Here is a 21,021-nt window from a genome sequence, read left to right on the forward strand (position 1 = left end):
CAGGCGAAAATTTGTTCAAATTCGTTTAAACAAGTTTTTTTTAAACAAATTACTACAATACATTTTTTCAGCCCGGACAATTTTTTTTTTAATTTCTTGAACCATTCTGAAAAAAGTAGGTTCTCTTGTAGATTCTCTGAAAACTTGATCGTTTTCCAGTTAAAAATAATTTAGAACTGAGAAAAATGCAAAATTCAAACCTTGTTTTATCATATTGCGATAAGTATTTTGGTCCTATTTCATTAAAAAAAATTAAAATAAGCCCTCGGACTACGGTACGTCTAAGAGGAAGATACAAGGTCTATTGCACAAATGTTTGCTAGTTTAAATTCTCATTGCACAAGTGAGGCACATGAGTGCCCGCTTTGTCATACGCGCTTCATTACCAATCAAAAATATTGGTTTAATAGTTATTTATTCACCAATAGTGTTATTAAGATAATTACACCCAGAGAGTAACATAATCCACCCAGAGAGCCTCTGTCCAAAGAGAGGGATGTTGTTCCATGGCCGTAATTATCCTGTAACACCAGTGATATATACAAGATTTTATTTTTCACTTCACATCGTATAAAAACTAAAATTGAGACGCTTTTACTTTTTATTTTACTACACATACAAAATATATATGCACACTTTGTATGTATCACTAGTATTACCGGATGATTACGCCTATCCAGCTACATCCATCCCTTGGACCAGAGGCACTTAGGCCTGAGGACCTCTGGCTGGATTATTTTGCCTTCCAAAGGCATATTCATCTTAATAACAACCATGGTAATAATTAAATATAATAAATAAAAATAAAATATAATAAAATAAAATAATTAGACCATTGTTTTTTAATTAATAATGAAGCGCGAGGATGGCAAAGAGGGCACCCATTTGTACAATGAGAATTTATACCAGCAAAAATTAGTGTCCTAGATCTTGTTTCTCTCTCTTATACACACAGCTCGAGCGCCCGTCTTGCCATAGGCGCTTTATTAACGACTAAAAAACAATCTTTTAAAATAAAGTATACCCAAAATATTCCCATGAGATTTTTTTGCATAATCGCTTTTATAAGATAACCTAAAATAAGGGTGAAGAGGTAGCCCAGGAGAAAAACTGTTAAATTTTTTAAAACAAATTTTTTTTGCAAAATTATAATTTTTAAAGCTCAAAAACACAAGTAAAAAAGATGCATTCATTTTTTCATGGTAATCTTCTGTCTTTGTTCTAAAAAGTAAAAGTCCTTCATTAACAAAAGCTAACTCTGATCCGATATGTAAAACTATGAGGCGTTTTCCTTTCCCTGATGGGTTTTTTAAACCAGTAGACGACCCCTAAATAACTGCCTATTTACGGTATTTTGTCAGTGTCTACCTACACTTAAACTTTGGTATGAACGTAATTTAACTATGTTTCATTAAGGAAATAAATGTATTTACCTTTACTTCTGTATTGTTTTATAGAAGTTAGGTAATTACGTCTCCATCACGTTCATTAAAAATAATTTGTTCGACTTCTCTTCAAGTATCTACAAAATAATACAATGTACATTTGAATAAAGCTCTTTATCTTCTATTTGATTTATTTACTATACATTTGTCGATAACCCATATTTAACTTTCATCTTTGGAAGATCTGTGCGGTTGTTAATTTCACTTTATATTTTATTTAAAGTCGGCATGTCAGTCTTGAAAAAGAAGCTGTGTACTGTCTGTCGTACAGATGTTTTAACTGTAACTTTTTCATCATATTGCAAGCGTAGAAGGTCGACTGCCAGATTGTTCAAGACGTTTTACTGTTCTAGTCTGCTAATATTTCTAATTGTTCTATAAATTGTTGAATTCGCAATACTTAAAATTAGCATATTACTTAGTAAGACTTGATTTGAACAATCACTCTTCTGCAAAACCTGTTGATTGTTTTATTTTTGTTACCATGGCTGTTATTTGCATTTCAGGTTCATCAATTTTTTTGTTTATACATGCTTATAATGCATTGTTGTTTATTTGATGATACTCCACTCGACGTTTTTAAGTCGAAAAAGGTAATTACCACTGGAATTTTTCATTGAATTCATGTTTTTAGCTTAATAATACTACTACGTCGCTAAAGCGTTCTAAAAAGAACTTTTTTATATAAACGCAGACTAAAAATCTAAACATTAGAGGAATAATACAAAACATTGCGGATATAACTTAATTAACCTATGAATTTTAAATGCCAATATTGTTAAAATTTTATAATTTAGTGGAGTAAACTTGCCTGCGGTTGGAGCAATTACAAACAAATATTACAGAGTCGTAAATATGAATTACTCCTTCTGTTTTAAAAACAAGGTATAGGAATATCAAATTTTGACTGTTTTGTGTATTTTTTATGTTATATGTTTGTGTGAACTGTAATGTAAGTGTGATTATGTACCGTAAATTATGCAATGGTGATTTGTGTTTTGTGTGTTGCATATAATTGTGTGTAAGATTATAGGTGATGTTTTTCGACCTTATGTTACTCCAATATTTTTATTTTATTTTTGTTGTTGACTTCTCCTTTTAGTATGGGCAACCAAAGCCTGCTAAATTCTGCTGATGGGTTTGCTACATATTTTTCTTCGTTAATTAGGATGAAAACTGCTTCTTTGACGTTTTTCTATTTCATGTCTGTTTGTTTTACGATTATTGAAGTCAAAGAAGCAGCTTTCATCATACTTAAAAAATAAAAATGTGAAGCACTCATTCGCAGAATATGGCAGGCTTTGGTTGTGAATAACAACAGAAGGAGGTAACAACAAAAATATAACAACAATAGCAGAGTTACAGGAGGTCGAAAAACATAACCTACAATCTTATACACAACACATATGCAACACAAAATACACAAACCACAAATCTACATTGCATACCTTACGTTACACAATTACGATACACATGAGCAGAATGGGGGAGACCCGTGTCGTCAAAATAGCAAGAGATAAGTCACCAATCGGCAAAAGAAGTATCGGACGACCACGCAAAAGATCGAGGACAACTTTCCATTCAGGTTCCATTGCGCCAATGAACAAGCAGAATTGCTTATAAAGACAAAGCAGAAGAATAAGAATCACGATACAGTTTTTACAAACATATAACACAAAAAATAGATATTTTAGGAATCAGCGATGTCCAATGGCCCGACTCAGGAAAAATAAAAATCAATAATAAAACAATATATTATTCAGGAAGTCAAGACGGTTCACACAGATATGGTGTCGGGATAATATTAAACAAAAACATTGATGAAGCTGTAATAAATTTCACTTCATACTCCAACAGAATTATACTCTTACAATTAAACCAGAACAAACCCAAAACAAACATCCTATAAGTTTATGCTCCAACTGCTGACAAACCATAGAGCGATATTGAAATTTTCTACGAAGACCTAGACAACATTTTAAAATCCATTAAGGCGCAAGATGTAACAATTATATTGTGAGACTTTAGCGCAAAGGTTGGGGAAGAAAAAGTAGAAGAATGTACAGGAGGATATGGTCTGGGCAACAGAAACAAAAGGGGTGACAGGTATATCGAATTTTGTCAAAACAATAATTTTGGTATAGCTAATACATTATTCAAAATGCCAAAGAGAAGACTATATACCTGGAAGTCACCAGCAGATCTAGAGGAGAGAACTGTAAGAAACCAAATAGACTATGTATTAGTTAGACAAAGATACAGGATTGCAATTATATCCACAAAAACCTATCCAAGTGCCGACATAGGATCAGATCACAACCCAGTAGTGGCTAAAATTAGGCCCAAAATAAAAATAATAAAACGAAGAACAACAAATGCAAAAATCGATACAAGTCAATTAAGGAACCTACACATAAGGCAACGCCTGGCAGATGAAATCAACGACGGATTAATGAATGTTAAGGAACAAATTCTACAAAATACTGAGACGGATAAAAAATGGTTATTAATAAAGACAGAAATAGATAAAACTTCAAAAAAATTATAATACCAACCAGATATAAAAAGAAGCAATGCATGACGGAAGAAATTTTAGATTTAATGAAAGAAAGACGTCAATATAAAAACAAAGATAATCAGATGTACAGAAGAGTGGATAAAAAAATTTAATGCAGAATTAAGAAAGCGAAAGAACAATGGTTAAAAGAAATAGAAATAGAAGAAGAATATACAGAAATAGAAGAATACTAGAAAAGACATGATAATTTTAACACACATAACAAAATTAAAGAGTTAACTCACAACAATAGAATAAGAAAACCGGGAATACTGAAAGATGCAAATCCGGGAAACTTGTGTTGAATACCAACGACAAATTAAAAACATGGACAGAATACATCAATGAACTGTTCAAAGACAATAGAACAGAACAGATGGAGATAGAAGTAGAAGAGGATATGGTTTTAAAGATATTAAAAGAGGAAATTAAAATGGCATTAAAAAACAGCAAAAATGATAAAGTTGTAGGTCCAGACCAAATCCCTATAGAAACCTTAAAATGCATAAATGATGAAACCTTAGACATTATAGTAGACTTATTTAACTCAGTATACAAAACAGGACACATACAGAAACAATGGTTACTCTCCAGTGAATACAGAACAAAGAAGCGTTATTTGCTTTTAATGTGTTAGCTCAAAGATCCATGGATATTAATGTTAATGTGCATGTTTTTACGTTGATTTTTGAAAAAGCATTTGACAAAGTTAGACATGAAAAATTAGTCCAAATTCTAAAGACAAAAAACATAGACCATAGGGACTTACGAATAATAACAAACCTGTACTAGAATCAAAGAGCACAAATCGCAATAGATAATGAACCCAGTCGAGAAACTGAAATTAGGAGAGGAGTTAGGCAAGGATGTATTATGTCCCATTACTATTTAATGTATACAGTGAAGCCATTTTTGAAGAAGCATTACTATCTCAAAGTGAAATAATAATAATTAACGGAAGATCTGTTAACAACATAAGATATGCAGATGACACCGTGATTATGGCAAGCTCTGCTGAACAACTAAAATTACAGCTAAACAAAACAAACAGTTTCTGTGAAAAATATGGACTAAAAATGAATATAAAAAAGACCAAATACATGATAATAACAAAAAAAAAATAATTATACCAACAAACATACATTTGGGAAATGTACCGATAGAAAGGGTTGATAAATACAAATACATAGGAACCTGGATTTCAGACAATAATGATTAAACAACCGAAATAAGAGCCGGGATAGAAAAAGCAAGAAATGCGATTGTAAAAATGAAAACAATTCTCTGTAACAAAGACCTTAGATTACAACTGAGAGTAAGAGCACTGAGATGCTACGTGTTTTCGATACTACAATATGGACTTGAAAGCTGAACATTAAAGCAAGAACACATAAATAAGTTACAGTCCTTTCAAATGTGGTGTTACAGGAGGATGCTTAGAATAGCATGGACACAGAAGAAAACTAACATGGAAGTATTGCGAGAAATGGGCAAAGAATGCCAAATAATAAACACAATAAAAATAAGAAAGTTACAATATCTGGGACACGTAATGAGGGGACAGCGATATGAACTGCTAAGGCTGATAATACAGGGAAAGGTAAGAGAAGGAAGAAGTATAGGAAGAAGGAGAGTGTCATAGTTAAAGAATTTAAGGGACTGGTTTAAATGAAGTTCCATAGAACTCTTTAGAGCAGCAGTAGATAGAGTAAAGATAGTGATGATGATATTCAACCTCCGATCGGGAGACGGCACTTAAAGAAAAAGAATAACACAAAAAAAATCACAGAACAGTCATTATATGATATTCTGTGGTGGTGTAAAAATACCACCCTATAATTTTTTTAGCCCTTTTAGGTTATATCATTTACATGCTGAGGACTACAAAATCGAGGCCAAATATGTTAATTTTGAAATGATATAACCTAATAACCAATAACTTCGTTTATACAGTTTAGCAAAATTTTTTAAAATAATATTTTTTTGAGAGTGATTTCCGTAGTGAAATTGATTGCCGTCAAACACTAGTTAGTTAACAATGCTATTTTTAATTCATCAAATAATTGTGGCTTCCTCCCATCTGAACATAATAGTTAAATTAGAAATGCCACACGAAAGTAGTTATCACCTTGCTAAAAAAATTATAAAATTTATTAAACTATTTTACTATAACACACTATTAAAATATTTTAGAAGTCATTTAATGAAACATTTAAACTACTTTGATTGTTTTGCTCATACTTAGAATCAAAATTGCAATATGTTGGCATTGGTAAAACCAGCCAGCATAAGACTTCCAGCATGTGGGCGCGACCTTATTAGCTTCATAAGTAAGATAGCTTATACTTTATCATGTATAAAGAAATAATAAAAGTAAACTAGCATATTGCTCTTTTATCTTTATAAATAGTTCATTTTAACTTAAAAGCATTTAGCGCTTCAGTGAACCGTGTGCACATAATGTGAAATGATGCTCGTTATTTGAAATGAAATAAAAACTTTAAAAAGCTCACTAAAATGGGTATTATAAAGTAAATTACAGACGCAGAACTATCCCTATTAACAGTCATATAATAACGAGTGGCATAACTGATTTACATATTTACTTTTTTTTCCATTAGTAAATCCAAAATTTTACGTCAAAATAAACTTATTTCAAAATAAAATTGTGGCTTTTCCCAATAAAATTAGTAAATTTTATGAACAGGTCACAAGAAAATAGCCTCAATATTATTTACAAATTTTATTTAGATCGGGTAAAAAGGTTCACATATTTTTTTATATTTCTTTGTTACATTGTTTACAACTTTTAATGCAAATTGTAAGTTAAATGATAAAAAGAAATTCTTTTAACATCGTTTATTTTAAACGATATGTTACTGAAAGGAGTGTGCCCTTTTATTTGTCTGGCAATTTGATCCCTAACATATTTTTTATAACAGTGTTTCTGAATATAAAATAGTGTTAGTACTTTTACATATTAAATCTTTTCTTAGGTTTTTTTTTGCAAAATCAACTTCTCCTGTTCCCCTTGTTGGGTGGAACTTTGTAAAAGCCTTTTGGTGCACCATACGCATGGGATGATAACTACAGAAGATATGCACAACCTAATAGCTATTCAGAAATAAAACGGGCTCGATCCGGGCATCTTCATTCTGCTATCCTATGAATCCAACATCAGCCAGTAACCACTACATTATGCAATCATTTGAAGCCAACAAGTTATCCAGTAATGCCATAAGTATAAATTAAACAACTTTGTTAATATAAAGATTGTTTCTGTCTTGCTGGTTTTCAAGATTTCGGCAATTATACCGTCGTGTGCGGGAGTTTTATTTTTTTAGCCCTTTTAAAGCTCTTTTTTTTTTCGAATAGCTCTATATCCGCTATTACTTCTGATCATGCGCTTTATTTTTCTTTTGACGTTCTTTTTGTTGAATAATTGAGATGACTTTGCAAGCTGTACAAGGTTTTGTAGGAGGACTCTTAAGATAGCATGGACAAATGAGCGGAATCCAATTTAACCTACGTAATATTTTTTCACCCATTTTTCACAAATTTATTACCGGTCTAGTAATTTTTCACCACCAGACTACCCTTAAGGGCAGCGATTCTGCTGGCTTACGGTTAAAAAAAATATTTATGATATACCACAGTGTTTTGCTAGGTTTTTTACGAATTTATTACCACCTGAGTATGATATATTTTTCACACCTCAACTACCCCTTATGGAAAGTTAATAATTCTGTTAGATTAAAATTTAAGAGCAAAAATTCTTTTTTTTTCAAATTCACTCTCCTCTACTTATAACTAAAATAAAAAAGTGTCTTTGTTAAGTTTTTACTAAACATTGACCACCCTGATAATTTTGTACCTCTAAACCAATCTTATTTGGAAACATTCAAGTCAGCAGAATTAAAAAGAAAATATTTTAAAAATACCACAGTGTTTTGATCGGTTTTTACGAATTTATTACCACCCTAGTAATTTTTTGCCCCTCAACTACCCCTTGTGAAAAGTCAATATTAAGCTACTAAGCGGAAGCTCGAATATTAAACTAGCTAATTCAAATGAAAATGTTGAAATACCACATGAATCTGCTCGATTTTTTCTAATTTTTCGCCTCTTAACTAACCCGTGGTAGCTTAGGTTAAAATAAAAAAAGTCATTTTCAAATACCACTGTGTGCTACAAAGCTTTTGCAATTCATTTACCACCTTCACAATTGTTTACCCCACTATGAGAAGCCAATAATTCTTCTAACATGAACTGACATTGAACTGACAAAACAAAATTAAAAGGTATTTTTAATATTTTTTTTTTGTATTGTACTTTTACTTCAACGTTTTCGTAGTCGTACTTTGTCGTAAAAAAATAATGTTTTTGCATTTCAAGAGTTGAAAATCAACTCTTGACGTGATTGTGTGTAAATGAATGTGATACACTGGAAAAAATATACTTATAAAAATTTATGACAAACTTTTGTACTTAGCATAAAACACACTTAGGGACTCTTAAACAGGGCGGTAACTTCGCTCAGGTCTGAGTCTATGCATGTACCTAATAAATACAAATCTTTTAATCTTTTCGCAATGGGTGCGCAAGGTGTCCCGATCCCTCCTTTATAATTAGGTAATTAATGTAATAGACGTAATAAAATTATTACATTTTGAATATTTCTTACCTGGTAATTATTCTGTGAAATATGTATCAATTCAATTATTGTATTTAGTAAAACTCAACTTGATTTCAGTTATTTTATTTTCATAAGAGGGACTCACGATTCGATTTCGCTTAGATATGTACTGACGTCTCGAATCAGAGTCAACTTTTTAGAACAGTTAAAATTTATAATTTTTGGAATAAAGTATTTTCATATTTTTTATATTTAAACATTTAAAAAACAAATATTAGTTAGTACAGAGTAACATTTCATAATGTTTGCAATTAAAAAAGTTGAGAAAAAAATGATTAGGCTGGTAAAAATGTAGTAAAAATCTAGCAGAGCACTTTTGTATTTCTAAAAAGGATGAAAAATTACTAGGATGGTAATAAATTGGTACAAATCTAGCCGTGTTCTGTTCTTTAAGTCCCGTCTCCCGATCGGAGGTTGGATATCATCATCATTATCTTTACTCTATCTATTGCTGCTCTGAAGAGTTCTATAGAACTGCATTTAAACCAGTCCCTTAAATTCTTCAACCATGACACTCTCCTTCTTCCTATACTCCTTCCTCCTCTTATCTTTCCCTGTATTATCAGCCTTAGCAGTTCATATCGCTGTCCCCTCATTACGTGTCCCAGATATTGTAACTTTCTTATTTTTATTGTGTTTATTATTTCGCATTCTTTGCCCATTTCTCGCAATACTTCCGTATCTAGCCCTGTAGTATCTCATATTTCCGAAAGATTTGCTTTATAGCGTAAATGTGTAGCTGGCGGAATTGGTGAAGTTGGTTAACATTTAGTAAAAACTTATCAGATCAGTTTCTCATTTTATTTATTAATAGAGTACAGTAAAATTATATATAAAAAACTTCTTCACCTTTAATTTAAACCTAGCAGAACTATTGACTTCCCACAATTGTTAGCCGAGAGATAAAAAATGACTAGGGTGGTAATAAAATCGTAAAAACCTAGAAAAACACTGTGGTATTTCATAAATATATACCTTAAATATTAACCAACAGAATTATTGACTTCTCATAAGGGGTAGTTAAGGGCTGAATAATTATATCATTGGTAATAAATTGGTGAAAAATGGTTGAACAAATATGGCGTACGTTAAATTGGATTCCACTCATATGTCCCGCTCGTTTAAGGGTCCTTTTTGTAGAAGTCTTCGACTATATTCGTTTTATTATATTTGTTTTTTTTTATTATTGGTGTCTGTAATTTTAATAATTAGTTAAAACTCAGTGTTCATCTAGGACATTTTAGGCCTTTGTAGTTTTTTAGATTATCAGTCTGGATAAATCTGTTTGTGTATTCCAAGAGAGATGATAAACAAAAAGCAAGTATATAAAATAAAAAAACAGTTTTAAATATTTTTTTTGGGTAACGGCAGAAAAGAATCGACTACAAAAAGATTAAGACTGTAATATCAGCTTTTAATAATCAAACTTGTCAAAGTCAATATAATGATAAGACTGATGTAGCTACATTTCGCAGTGCAAGACAGAGAAAAGCAAAGGATGGAAAATAAATAAATAAAGACGCCCTTACATTTAATTTCCAATCTCATTGCTTTCTCCGCGGTGGGTTTTTCGGTAATACTTCGAAAAAAGAAAAAATTCGATTTGTTCAAAACAACGATACAAGAGATAATATATTACAGCATATTCAAAATTAAATGATTTCGATAACAACTTTTCAGATCGTTTGATAAATTGCCAGGTTTAGTCGCAGTAAAAGCGCATTATCATACTGCTTGTATGCCAAGTTTTTATAAGGAAAGAACTGAAAAGAAAGAGAGTAGCTCAGCATGTGAAAACACTAAGAATTTTATTATTTATAATATTACTTTATATATTAATAGATTTTCTTTGACATAAATGTTATAGAATTTAATAAATGATTTAAAAAAATTGGCAATAGTAAGCTATATTTTGTTTACGCCATCTACAAGTAGAGTCTTCCACGAACATAAGCACACCGACTTGTGTAAAATAGAAGACATTTTAACGTGAGAAATTTGCAATTGGAGATTAGTTCAGTTAGATATTAAGCACAAAATAAGAGTAACAAATAATGAATTTAAATTAAAAAAAAATATTTGGTATATTTGGGACATACCTAAAAAGATAATTTTTTACCAAATTTCGTGGAAAATTTTTTTTTAAAGATGAAAATAAAAAACCAAAAACTCACTTATTTAAATTACTCTAAATTAAATTTAATTAAAATTAAATTTTTAAAAAGTGTGAAGATTGTAACGATTAAAACGTTACATTTTTGTTCTTATTAATTTCAAAGTACTTTCCATTATTTTCTGCTCGTACTATTTGATTCTCGTTGATAATAACTTCTTTTTCCTTTGTTTTTATTCCTATATTTCATTTCAATATTTTTCTACTACAAATAAATTCACCGATTAATTTCTTAAGTCCCCTCGTAGTTGTACCTGCGCTTGCTTTGTCATACAAGAAACAGAAACCCCACTACTAAATAATTTACTTGTATGAATCCGATTCGATTTGCTTTCTTTTTAAAATAAACCAGCAACCAACAAGGTACTCAATAAAAATAAATCTTCGTGGTCAGAAACTTCCAACAGTCTGGGTAATAGTTTATTCCTCTTCCGGGTTTGGACCGTGTCATTTGTGAGTGACCCAAAAGTGGGTTCATCTCACAAGTGAGATGAACCCACTTTTGGGTCACTCACAAATGACACGGTCCAAACCCGGAAGAGGAATAAACTATAATTCTGACTCTGGCCGTGGAAGCCTACGATTTCAGTCTGGGTAAGTTTAATACTTTGTTCTTTTTACAACAACATATTTTCATACATTAATCAAGAACATGAGCACTGTTAGTTTTTCTTATAATTTTGTGTACGCTAGTACCTAAAAACCGCTTAGAATTTTTATTATTATTTTCTTTTTACCTATACTTGCTATAATAATAATAATTCAATATAAATCTCACTAGCATGAATCATAGAATTTGGCTTTTTCGTTTTCCATTTAATAATTAATTAATCTATTAATTGCAATTGCTAATTCGTGAGTTTTGGCAACATCAGAGAACTCTGAATAGGTATGCAGGTCTTAGAGAGAAGAACTTTCCGCTTGCCAGAATTCTTCTGTTGTTGGACAAAACTCGTGTCATGACAAATTTTATATCGGCTTTTGTTTTTCCAGCCACATGGTTTAGATTTAAGAAAAAGCACATGGTTTAGATTTAAGAAAAAGCAAATGGTTTAGATGTAAGAAAATGCACATGGTTTAGATGTAAGAAAATGCACATGGTTTAGATGTAAGAACATGCACATGGTTTAGATTTAAGAAAAAGCACCTGATTTAGATTTAAGAAAATACACGTGGTTTTGGTTTAAGAAAATAGAGGCATGGTTTTGATGCAGACAATTTATGGATCGAGTTGAGAAGAGAGCAACAGCAGGATCTCCTATGGACGTTAAACTAAGTTTGTTTCTTTCTTTGAATTTGTGTATAGATGCTTAATTCTCTGTTATCAAAACCTCAATTTTTTAATTATTGTTAAATTCCAATTTGTTATTTTATTAATTTATCAATTAATAAAGAGATGTGTTGAAAACCTATTTTATTAATAATTCTAGATTTCTCCAAAATTAATTAGTTTATGCCAAACAACACCCCTGAGGGGTTTTAATGTGCAATGGATGGGCTAGCCGTTACAAGATAAAAGTTGTACATCTGTTTATTATTTACAACTTTGCCATTTAACTTTTTACATAGGACTTGGAGTTTTTCCGCAACTTGTGAAAAATCAAAAGGAAATAAAACAGAAATAAATTTTTTTTTTATTTCTGTAACACTTTGTTCCTTTTCCAATGAGTTCCACGTTCAGACTATATTTTTGATCTCAAATATTATCGGTCCTGGCCTAAAAACACTTTCAAAATTTAAATATTAATCTAAGAATCACTAAACTTCATTTAATAAATCAATAAAATAAACAATGATCCGTTGTATTGTATATGTATTATAATGTGTAATTTCAACTGAAAGCTTCTTGGGAATAAAATATTAATCCAGGATGGAAATTTAGACATCGGGGATTTTGCTTCACTGAAAATTCAATGGTAATATACTCTTATAAAATAAAACATAAGCGATACACAAAAAGTATTAAGCTAAAAGCTTTTCCGATCCGCTTAATATAAAATAACCTTGTTAGAGTCAGTAGCGTTCGATATAAATCGTTCGAGACTATAAAAAGTAGGTCTAGATAAAATTCGTGATAACTATAAGTTCATTTATTTACGAGTAGTAGTTTTGCTAAAATAAGTAACTGAGCAAATATCGTTGCAGGTTACAAGCCCGGATAAAGTAGGAGGGTTAGACGTACAGTGAATAATCTTACCTGATAAAAAAAACTGTTACGAGAGCTTAAAAAATGAAATCCGAATTAATGAAAAGATGGCAAGTACACCAAAAAAGAGTAAATGATTTAAAGATTTCGACATGAACCATCCGATCTCTCTACAGACCAGGTGTTCTTTAAAATCTGCTCAACAGAATTGATCAATATAAATAAGAAAGAAACCAGACATGCAAAACAAAACCATACAAAGTTACAATACTAAAAAAACATCTTGGAAACTTGATTTGTAAAAAATATTATGTATAAAAATTAATTTGTATAAAAAAAACAACTCGAAAATTTATAAAATAATATGCATTGTCTTAAGGCCAATGACACGCCGCGGTTTCACCGAAGCGTTTATCGAGGCGGTTTTCTAGACCAGTGACACACTTAAAGATTTAACCGAAGCTGTTTTTAGCTGGTGAAGTTTAACCAGTTTATTGAACCTTTAACTACCCGCCCTGGTGTATAAAATACACCATTTCTACTAAAACAACGATAAAATCCAAATTCCGTATACCCCACTTTTTTACACTCTATGTAACCTTGGAACGATGTGTTTTTTACGTGCACACGCAGTTGCACGTCGATAGCTGTAGAGTTTGATGATTTAAGTATCACTTTCTTTGTGCAATACAGTTTGGTGAATAAAATACACCGCGCGGGTAGCAATGTAAGTATAATTATTTGTTCAGTAAATTGGTGTTTTTTTTGTTTTTTGGACATTTTCATTATTTTATTTATTTTTATTATATATTTATTTTATTTTTAGGGACAAAGTAAAAATCAGAAACCCTAACAAATTAACACAGATGGAATTAGAGGAGCTGGCTCAAGTTATTTGCAATTCCGATTCGGAAGAAGAATTACCAAACGACGATGCTGATACTTCTTCTGAAGAGTACGTAGAGGAGACTGAACATGACTCAGAATCAGAAATCGAAAGTAACGACTCCCATGACGATTTAGAACATGTTGAATCTAGCAGTTACTTTTTTGCCAAAGATAAACTGACTAGATGGAATAAAAATCCACTCAAGAACAAATTAAGTAAAGTCAGCGCTAAAAATCTTGTAAAAATATTTCCTGACGTGAAACAAAAAGCAAGGGATATTCAAAACGAAGTAGATGATTTTATGAGAATATTCACAGATGAAATGATAGAGTACATTACTAAATGCACGAATCGACACATTACGAATGTTAAGCCACAGTTTATGAGAGAACGTGATGCAAAAGACGTAACAAAAGTAGAAATGCAGGTATTTATAGGTTTGCTTTTGTTACCTGGATACAAGAAGCAAAATCATACCCACTTTTTGGAGCTCTGGACAACAGATGGCACCGGCTCTGAAATTTTTCGGGCATGTATGAGCAAAAACGGGTTCTTATTTTTACTGGCAGTGATTCGATTCGATGATAAAAGTACCAGAAATGAAAGAAAAAAGGTAGATAAGTTAGCTGCAATAACATGGGTCATAGATACATTCGTAACGAATTGCAAGGACAATTACACTCTGGGTGAATTTTTAACAATTGATGAAATGTTGATACCTTTCCGAGGGCGTTGTAGTTTTCTTCAATATCTTCCCAACAAACCCGCGAAGTACGGACTGAAACTTTTTATATTGTGTGATGCAAAAACATCTCATGTGTCAAACTTTGAAGTTTACTGTAGTAAGCACCCCGAAGGCCCCTACAGCATGCCAAATACACCTAGTGCAATTGTGCACCGTTTGTTAAACGAAGTAAAAGGTACTTATCGGAACTTGATATGTGATAACTGGTATTCAAGTTATCCGCTAGCGAAGGAATTATTGGAAGAGAAAACTACCATGATTGGGACCATGAAAAAAAAATAAACGGGAAATACCGAAAGAGTGTTTACCTCATAAAAATAGACCTGTTAAATCTTCGTTATTTGGATTCCAAAAAAAAATGTAACATTGATTTCCCATGTACCGAAAAGAAATAGAGCGGTTGTATTGATCTCAACGATGCACGAGGATGGATATATAGATCCAGTGTCGAGTAAACCTGAAATCATCTTACAATATAACGCAACCAAAGGTGGAGTTGATACTGTTGATAAAATGTGTAGCACGTACTCAGTATCAAAAAGAACAAGACGATGGCCATTGTCTATATTTTTCCAACTCATGAACATCGCGGGAATCAATGGACAACTTCTCTATAATGCAACTCATGTCAATGCAGCTTATAAGCATAGACGGGAATTTTTGAAAGTGCTTTCCTTAGGTTTGATGAAGCCATACCTCTCTGAACGCGCCAGTATTCAATCACTGCCAAGTGATATAAAAGGTTTTCTGGCGAAATATAACCAATCAACAGAGGACAATGAGGAACCACCTGCAAAGATCAGAGCGCGGTGTTTCATTTGCGGTAGGAAAAACAATGGAGTCACAACAATTATCTGCGGAAGTTGCAATAAGTCAGTTTGCAAACAACATATGAAAACAGTTGTTACATGCGATTGTTGCAAAAATGGAGAAGCAAGCAGTGAATAATATAAACTAACAGTAACACATGTGAAGTTTTCATTTTAAGAATTTACTTGTTTTCTCGAGTTATTTCTTTGTTAAGATTTTGTCTTTAAAAAAAAGTATTTTTTATTTATATCATTAAAAATGCATAAAAATTAAGGAATCATGTTTTTTATCCCTATACATTAATATAAATAATTCGTATGTATTGAATCTGATATTAATAATTATGGTGTATAGAATATACCGCGCGGGTAGCTGCGTGAGATTTTAGAGCGCGGGTAGTTAAAGGTTAATCAAGCCGGGAGTTTTTAGTTATTTCAGAAAGAAATAAAAAGATTTCACTTTCAAAAATTATTGTAACTTATTAAAAGAAGTGGTGAAGAAAGACGTGGAAATAAAGAAAGAAAGAAGGACGAAAACTCGGAGGATGTAAATACACCCGATTATTCAAGGAAGAAAATATACAGGCCACTTTAATAATTTGTTCTTTGAGTTGTTAGGGAGTTATGAAAAGCAATTTTTTAGTTTTACTGCTGTCGTCATCTCTTCAGAAACAAAAATGTTGCAATGTATGCAATAAACTCAGATTTTATAAAGGTATTAGCGCGATTTTTTATACTTCTCGTGAGATCAATACAATATATCCCTTTCATTGAGTGGCTACTATTAAGTTTCGATTACCAGAGCCTAACCTTCAAAACCTTTAGCATGAAATTTTAGTTTAAAGTTTTGGCCACAAATTTAAAATATGCCTAAAAACGCAGAATTTGAACTTTCACATAACAAACGATCTAAAACGTTTAAAACTTTTTTTTTTCTATTACACTAGTACTTTTTTCAAAAGAACTAAACTTCTGCTATAAACTACACCCAAAACCGTTTTCTTGGACGCCTTTCCCGTGACATGCGATTATTTGTATTGTGAAACATAAAATTCTGCGTTTTTTATTCATATTTAAAATGCCTCATATTTGTTGAAACAAATATGAGACATTTTAAAAATAGAAATTTTACTACGACTGGCAATAAAAGTGATTAATTTTATTGATCTCACAAGCATCGTTAAAAATTGCAAAAATCGTGCTACGTTAATTTATTTAACACCTTTATGAAAACTGAGTTTATTCGCAGCAAAATACAAAAACTGCATACGAAATCTTCACTCTTTACTTTTAAAACGCATCTAGATTTTTGTCGATAGGACATTTGGACCAAAAGATATCGAATTTTTACCGTCGAGCTTATACAAATTTTATTAAACATTGATCTCGCAAGCGTAACTGACATTCAAAATCGACGGACGCTTCAAATTATCTCGGCAAATGCAGCTTGTTCGTATGATTTTTAGGAGCCAACTCTCTGAAGACTGGAGTATAAATATACTTTATTTTACCCGTTGTTATTGGTCCAATTATAGCGTGTGATACGTTAAAGAAAAAAAAAGAGTGTAAGGATTATACTAATATAGATAAAACAAAAAAGGCGACTACCAAAAGGGCACTACATCCTTAGTGAAATACAAGAATTTGGAGATACGTAGAACGTATAGTGGGATACAAGATATTGCAAGAAAGTATCAGTATATATAATTTGCTTATTCCGTCTGTCTGTCTGTCGGTTCATCTGTTCGTAACGAAAACTCCGCATTACATCATATTTCTATTGTTATTGGTCCGTATTGGTCCGAATGGAGCCTCTTATACGTTAAATGGAAGAAGAGAAGATAACGGTTATAATATAAGATATAAGATTAAGTAAAAAGAAATAAGGTGACTAGCAAAAGGGCACTACACCTTATGTTCGTTGTTAGTGGACGTTCGTTGTTAGTGAATGCATCATATTTCTATTGTTATTGCTCCGAATGGAGCCTCTTATGCGTTAAATGGAAGAAGAGAAGGTAACGGTTATTTATATTAGATATAAGATTAAGAAAAAAGAAATAAGGTGACTAGCAAAAGGGCACTACACCTTATGTTCGTTGTTAGTGGACGTATAGCGACAAACGAAATATCACATGACAATATCAATATATACATATTTTGCTTATTGTGTCTGTCTGTTCGCCCGTAACGAAAATTCCAGCGCAGGTATAACATCATACATCCATTGTTATTGGTTCAATTAAAACGTATGATGCTTTAAATAAAAGGGATGGGGATAAGAACGATATGAAGATAGAAAAAGAAACAACGCGACTACCAAAAGGCGTAGATACTAAACCGTATCTGCGTTACTAATGAACGTATAGCGACATACGGGATATCACAGGACCGTATCAATGTATATAATTTGCTTATTCTGTCTGTTGGTGTGTCTGTCTATGCGCAACAAAAACCCCAGGGCCGGCATTAAATCATACATCCATTGTAATTGGCCGAATTGTACAAATTAAAAAAAGTGTATGGGGCTAATGAAAAGCCATCTCAATAACGGATCTCTAAAAATGTGATTTGAAAGTAAAAATGTAATAAAATGCTAGTTTATTTAATATTTAAAGTAAGCAGTTTATTAAGGAATTACAGCATTACAGAATAAAGCATTATTACATAATATACACACTACAGTATTCAGAATAGAGTATTCAACTAGAATATATTTATAAAAAACACACAGCTGCCATACACAGAAAGATTTGTAACAACATTCTTATCATTTTTGATTTACCGCTAAACTAAAAGCATCTTTATTATACTATAGTTTAACCTGTTTTATATTTATATTTTTGCATGACAATTTGTAGCCATAAATAGCAGAGGTATGAACCATTATGTTGCAAAATTAAAAGCGCTGTTTACAAATAACACTTTTGCCTGACAAACACGAAAATTTCAAGTAAAAACCGCTGGACTTTATTTTTTCCTTTAAAAAAATTTGAAATAAATAAAAACGTACCATACACCAACAATATTTCTATGTACACAAATAATTGCAGCGCCAAAACTTTCATTATTAGCTATCATTTAAAGTGAAAACCACGAACTGCTAATAAAATTGATATATAAATATGTTTTTAATATGTTTAACCTTTTCACAGGTCAACAAAGAATAATTATATGCGCAGTGATAAAAGATTATAGTTGTTATTTTGAAGATTTTATAAGAAAAATACAAGTATATTGAATTGGATTTGTTTTTATGTAACGCATACTCACAAACCTAAATGAAAATATCACATAATACGAATATAAGCAAAAGCTAAGAAATGTTTACACTACATGGTTTATAAACTAACTAACTAGTGGATTGTTTATACCAATTTATGTCTGACAGTTTGAAAATCTTTAAAAACGAATGCCTTAAAATTACCAATTTAAAATCAAAACGGCGACATATCTTTACACGCTAATACAAATTGCTTAAAAACCAATGTATGTCTAATAATAATAATCTAGAACTCATAATATATAATAAGAAGATGTAATCGGTATTTTAATGAATCTTCACAATTACTGGTGTGCTTAGTCAGATACACTACTCTAATTTTTTTAACGCTGTTATTGACCTACAGTTTTCACTTCTTAATTCACTTATTTTTTCTTCCTCTTGACCCTTTTTTTCCTTGCCCTACCTCGTGGTCTTCTTCTTTAGTTTCTATAACAAGGAAATCCTGTGATACAGGGGTTCTCTTAGGCCTTATTATTTAGAGAAGACTTCGAGATCACAGTGCCATCTACATAAATGCTCAAACCCACATGTTGGCTACGATATGTTGATGACACATTCGTCATTGGACCACATGACAGAGATGATTTAGTGTCTTTTCGACTCATATGAATGGTATACATCCCAGTAGTCAGTTCACGATGGAGATGAAAACTGATTTTTCCCTGTTTTTTTTTGACGTTATCATAAAGAAAAATCATTCTTAAGATTTTCGTCATTCTGTTTACCGAAAACCCACCCATACCAATCGTTACTTGTACGACAACTCTTATCATCCACCTTCACAAATTAATTTAATTTAGTCATTAAATAATTTAGTTATTAAATAGTCATTAATACCCTTGTATCTACCCTTTGCGATGATGCAAGTAGAATTGCTGAGATTTCTACTTTAAAACGAGCCCTTATCCAAAATGATTACCGAGAAAATTATCAATAGGAGCATCCAGGTATTAATTTCCCACTTAATTTCAACCCAAATACAAATTAAACAATCATATAAAAGCTTTTCTTCCCCTACATCAAAGGTGTCACTAACAAAATCAACAAAATCTTTATATCGAGATAAATAAAGACAATATTTATATCCCAACAAAAACTTCCCGCATCAAATGAACAACAGTTCATGAAATTCTTAATGCAGACTGCCCCCTATCTACTGTAGAATAAACAAATCGTAAAATTCAAAAAGGTTGTATGAAAATTATATTTCTGTGCGTAATTCCGTTTCAATTTCAGCTTTAGCTCAACGCCATCTTCATACAGGTGCAAAATTAATTTTTAAAACTCCAGAATTATAGCCACTATCGCATCTATAAACCAAGAATTATCCGGGAAACCATGAAGATTGAAAAAAGGTTAAATTGTGTCAATAAAAAAAAGACTGCATCTGGTTACCTTCGACATGGAGACCTCTTATAAAGAAAATATCGTCCGCTCAACTTACCAATCAAAATCCCGCCGTCAGAAATCTTCGCGCCAATCTTCACCCAAAATACGTCATCATCAACATTATAAATAAATCGGCCACTACGCCTGTAGTAGTAGTGCAGTGATTAGTAAACAGTGTAGAACTGTCTGGGGACTCAGGAGACTGAGACACCGGAAGCCATTAATAAGTCGTTAAGACGTCAACAGAAGACAACTGGTAATTAAAAATACAATAACTTTCCAATTTCATTATCGTTAATCTATCTTAGACTCATTATCGTTTTTATAACTTTTATTTTCAGAATTTTAATCCGTTTCCCTTTCCCATTGTAAATATACTTCTTTCTGACACACATGTTAATACTGGTCTTATTGTTGTCTTGTATAGTTTCAATTTAGTATTTTTATTATCTTTTTTAATTCTTTACTATTTTTAATATTTATTTTAATATATTATTTCGAGTTTTTTATCTCTTCATCAAATCACAATTATATCCTCTACATGCGACATTTTATTCTATTTTTCTTTATTAAAATAATACTCCCTATATTTTTACTTACTGAATATTTTAACAACGGAAAAAGATAAATTAATAAAGCGTACCATTTTTTTTGACATTAGATTTTTGTCACTCGTTGTTGCTGCTTATCATGTGGATATTATTGGAGAACGGCGTTCTCCACATACAAGCTATACAGGATATTAGTGACTGTCGATATAAACAAAACCATAAGCTTATTAGTTTATTATTATTATTTCATTTATTATATATATACATATTATATATATATTTATATATATATATATATATATATATATATATATATATATATATATATATCCAAGAAA

At 31.4% G+C, this 21,021-nt stretch overlaps 1 protein-coding gene across 5 annotated transcripts in view; it reads right to left on the reverse strand.

Annotated features, from left to right (window-relative positions):
* The window catches only part of Lar (tyrosine-protein phosphatase Lar), a 1,676,858-nt gene that overhangs the window by 1,390,140 nt on the left and 265,697 nt on the right, over positions 1 to 21,021 (reverse strand). Inside the window, exon 1 of one of the 5 annotated variants that reach the window (XM_072529512.1) lies at positions 18,471 to 18,559. The exons of the other annotated variants lie outside the window; for them this stretch is intronic. Within the exon in view, the coding sequence (XP_072385613.1) occupies positions 18,471 to 18,525 (55 nt within the window). The 5' untranslated portion in view covers positions 18,526 to 18,559. Of the gene's footprint in view, positions 1 to 18,470; positions 18,560 to 21,021 lie in introns of those variants that run through there. 5 annotated transcript variants of the gene reach the window in all.

This window comes from Diabrotica undecimpunctata, chromosome 4 (genome assembly GCF_040954645.1).
Source record: "Diabrotica undecimpunctata isolate CICGRU chromosome 4, icDiaUnde3, whole genome shotgun sequence".
Taxonomy (NCBI): domain Eukaryota; kingdom Metazoa; phylum Arthropoda; class Insecta; order Coleoptera; family Chrysomelidae; genus Diabrotica; species Diabrotica undecimpunctata.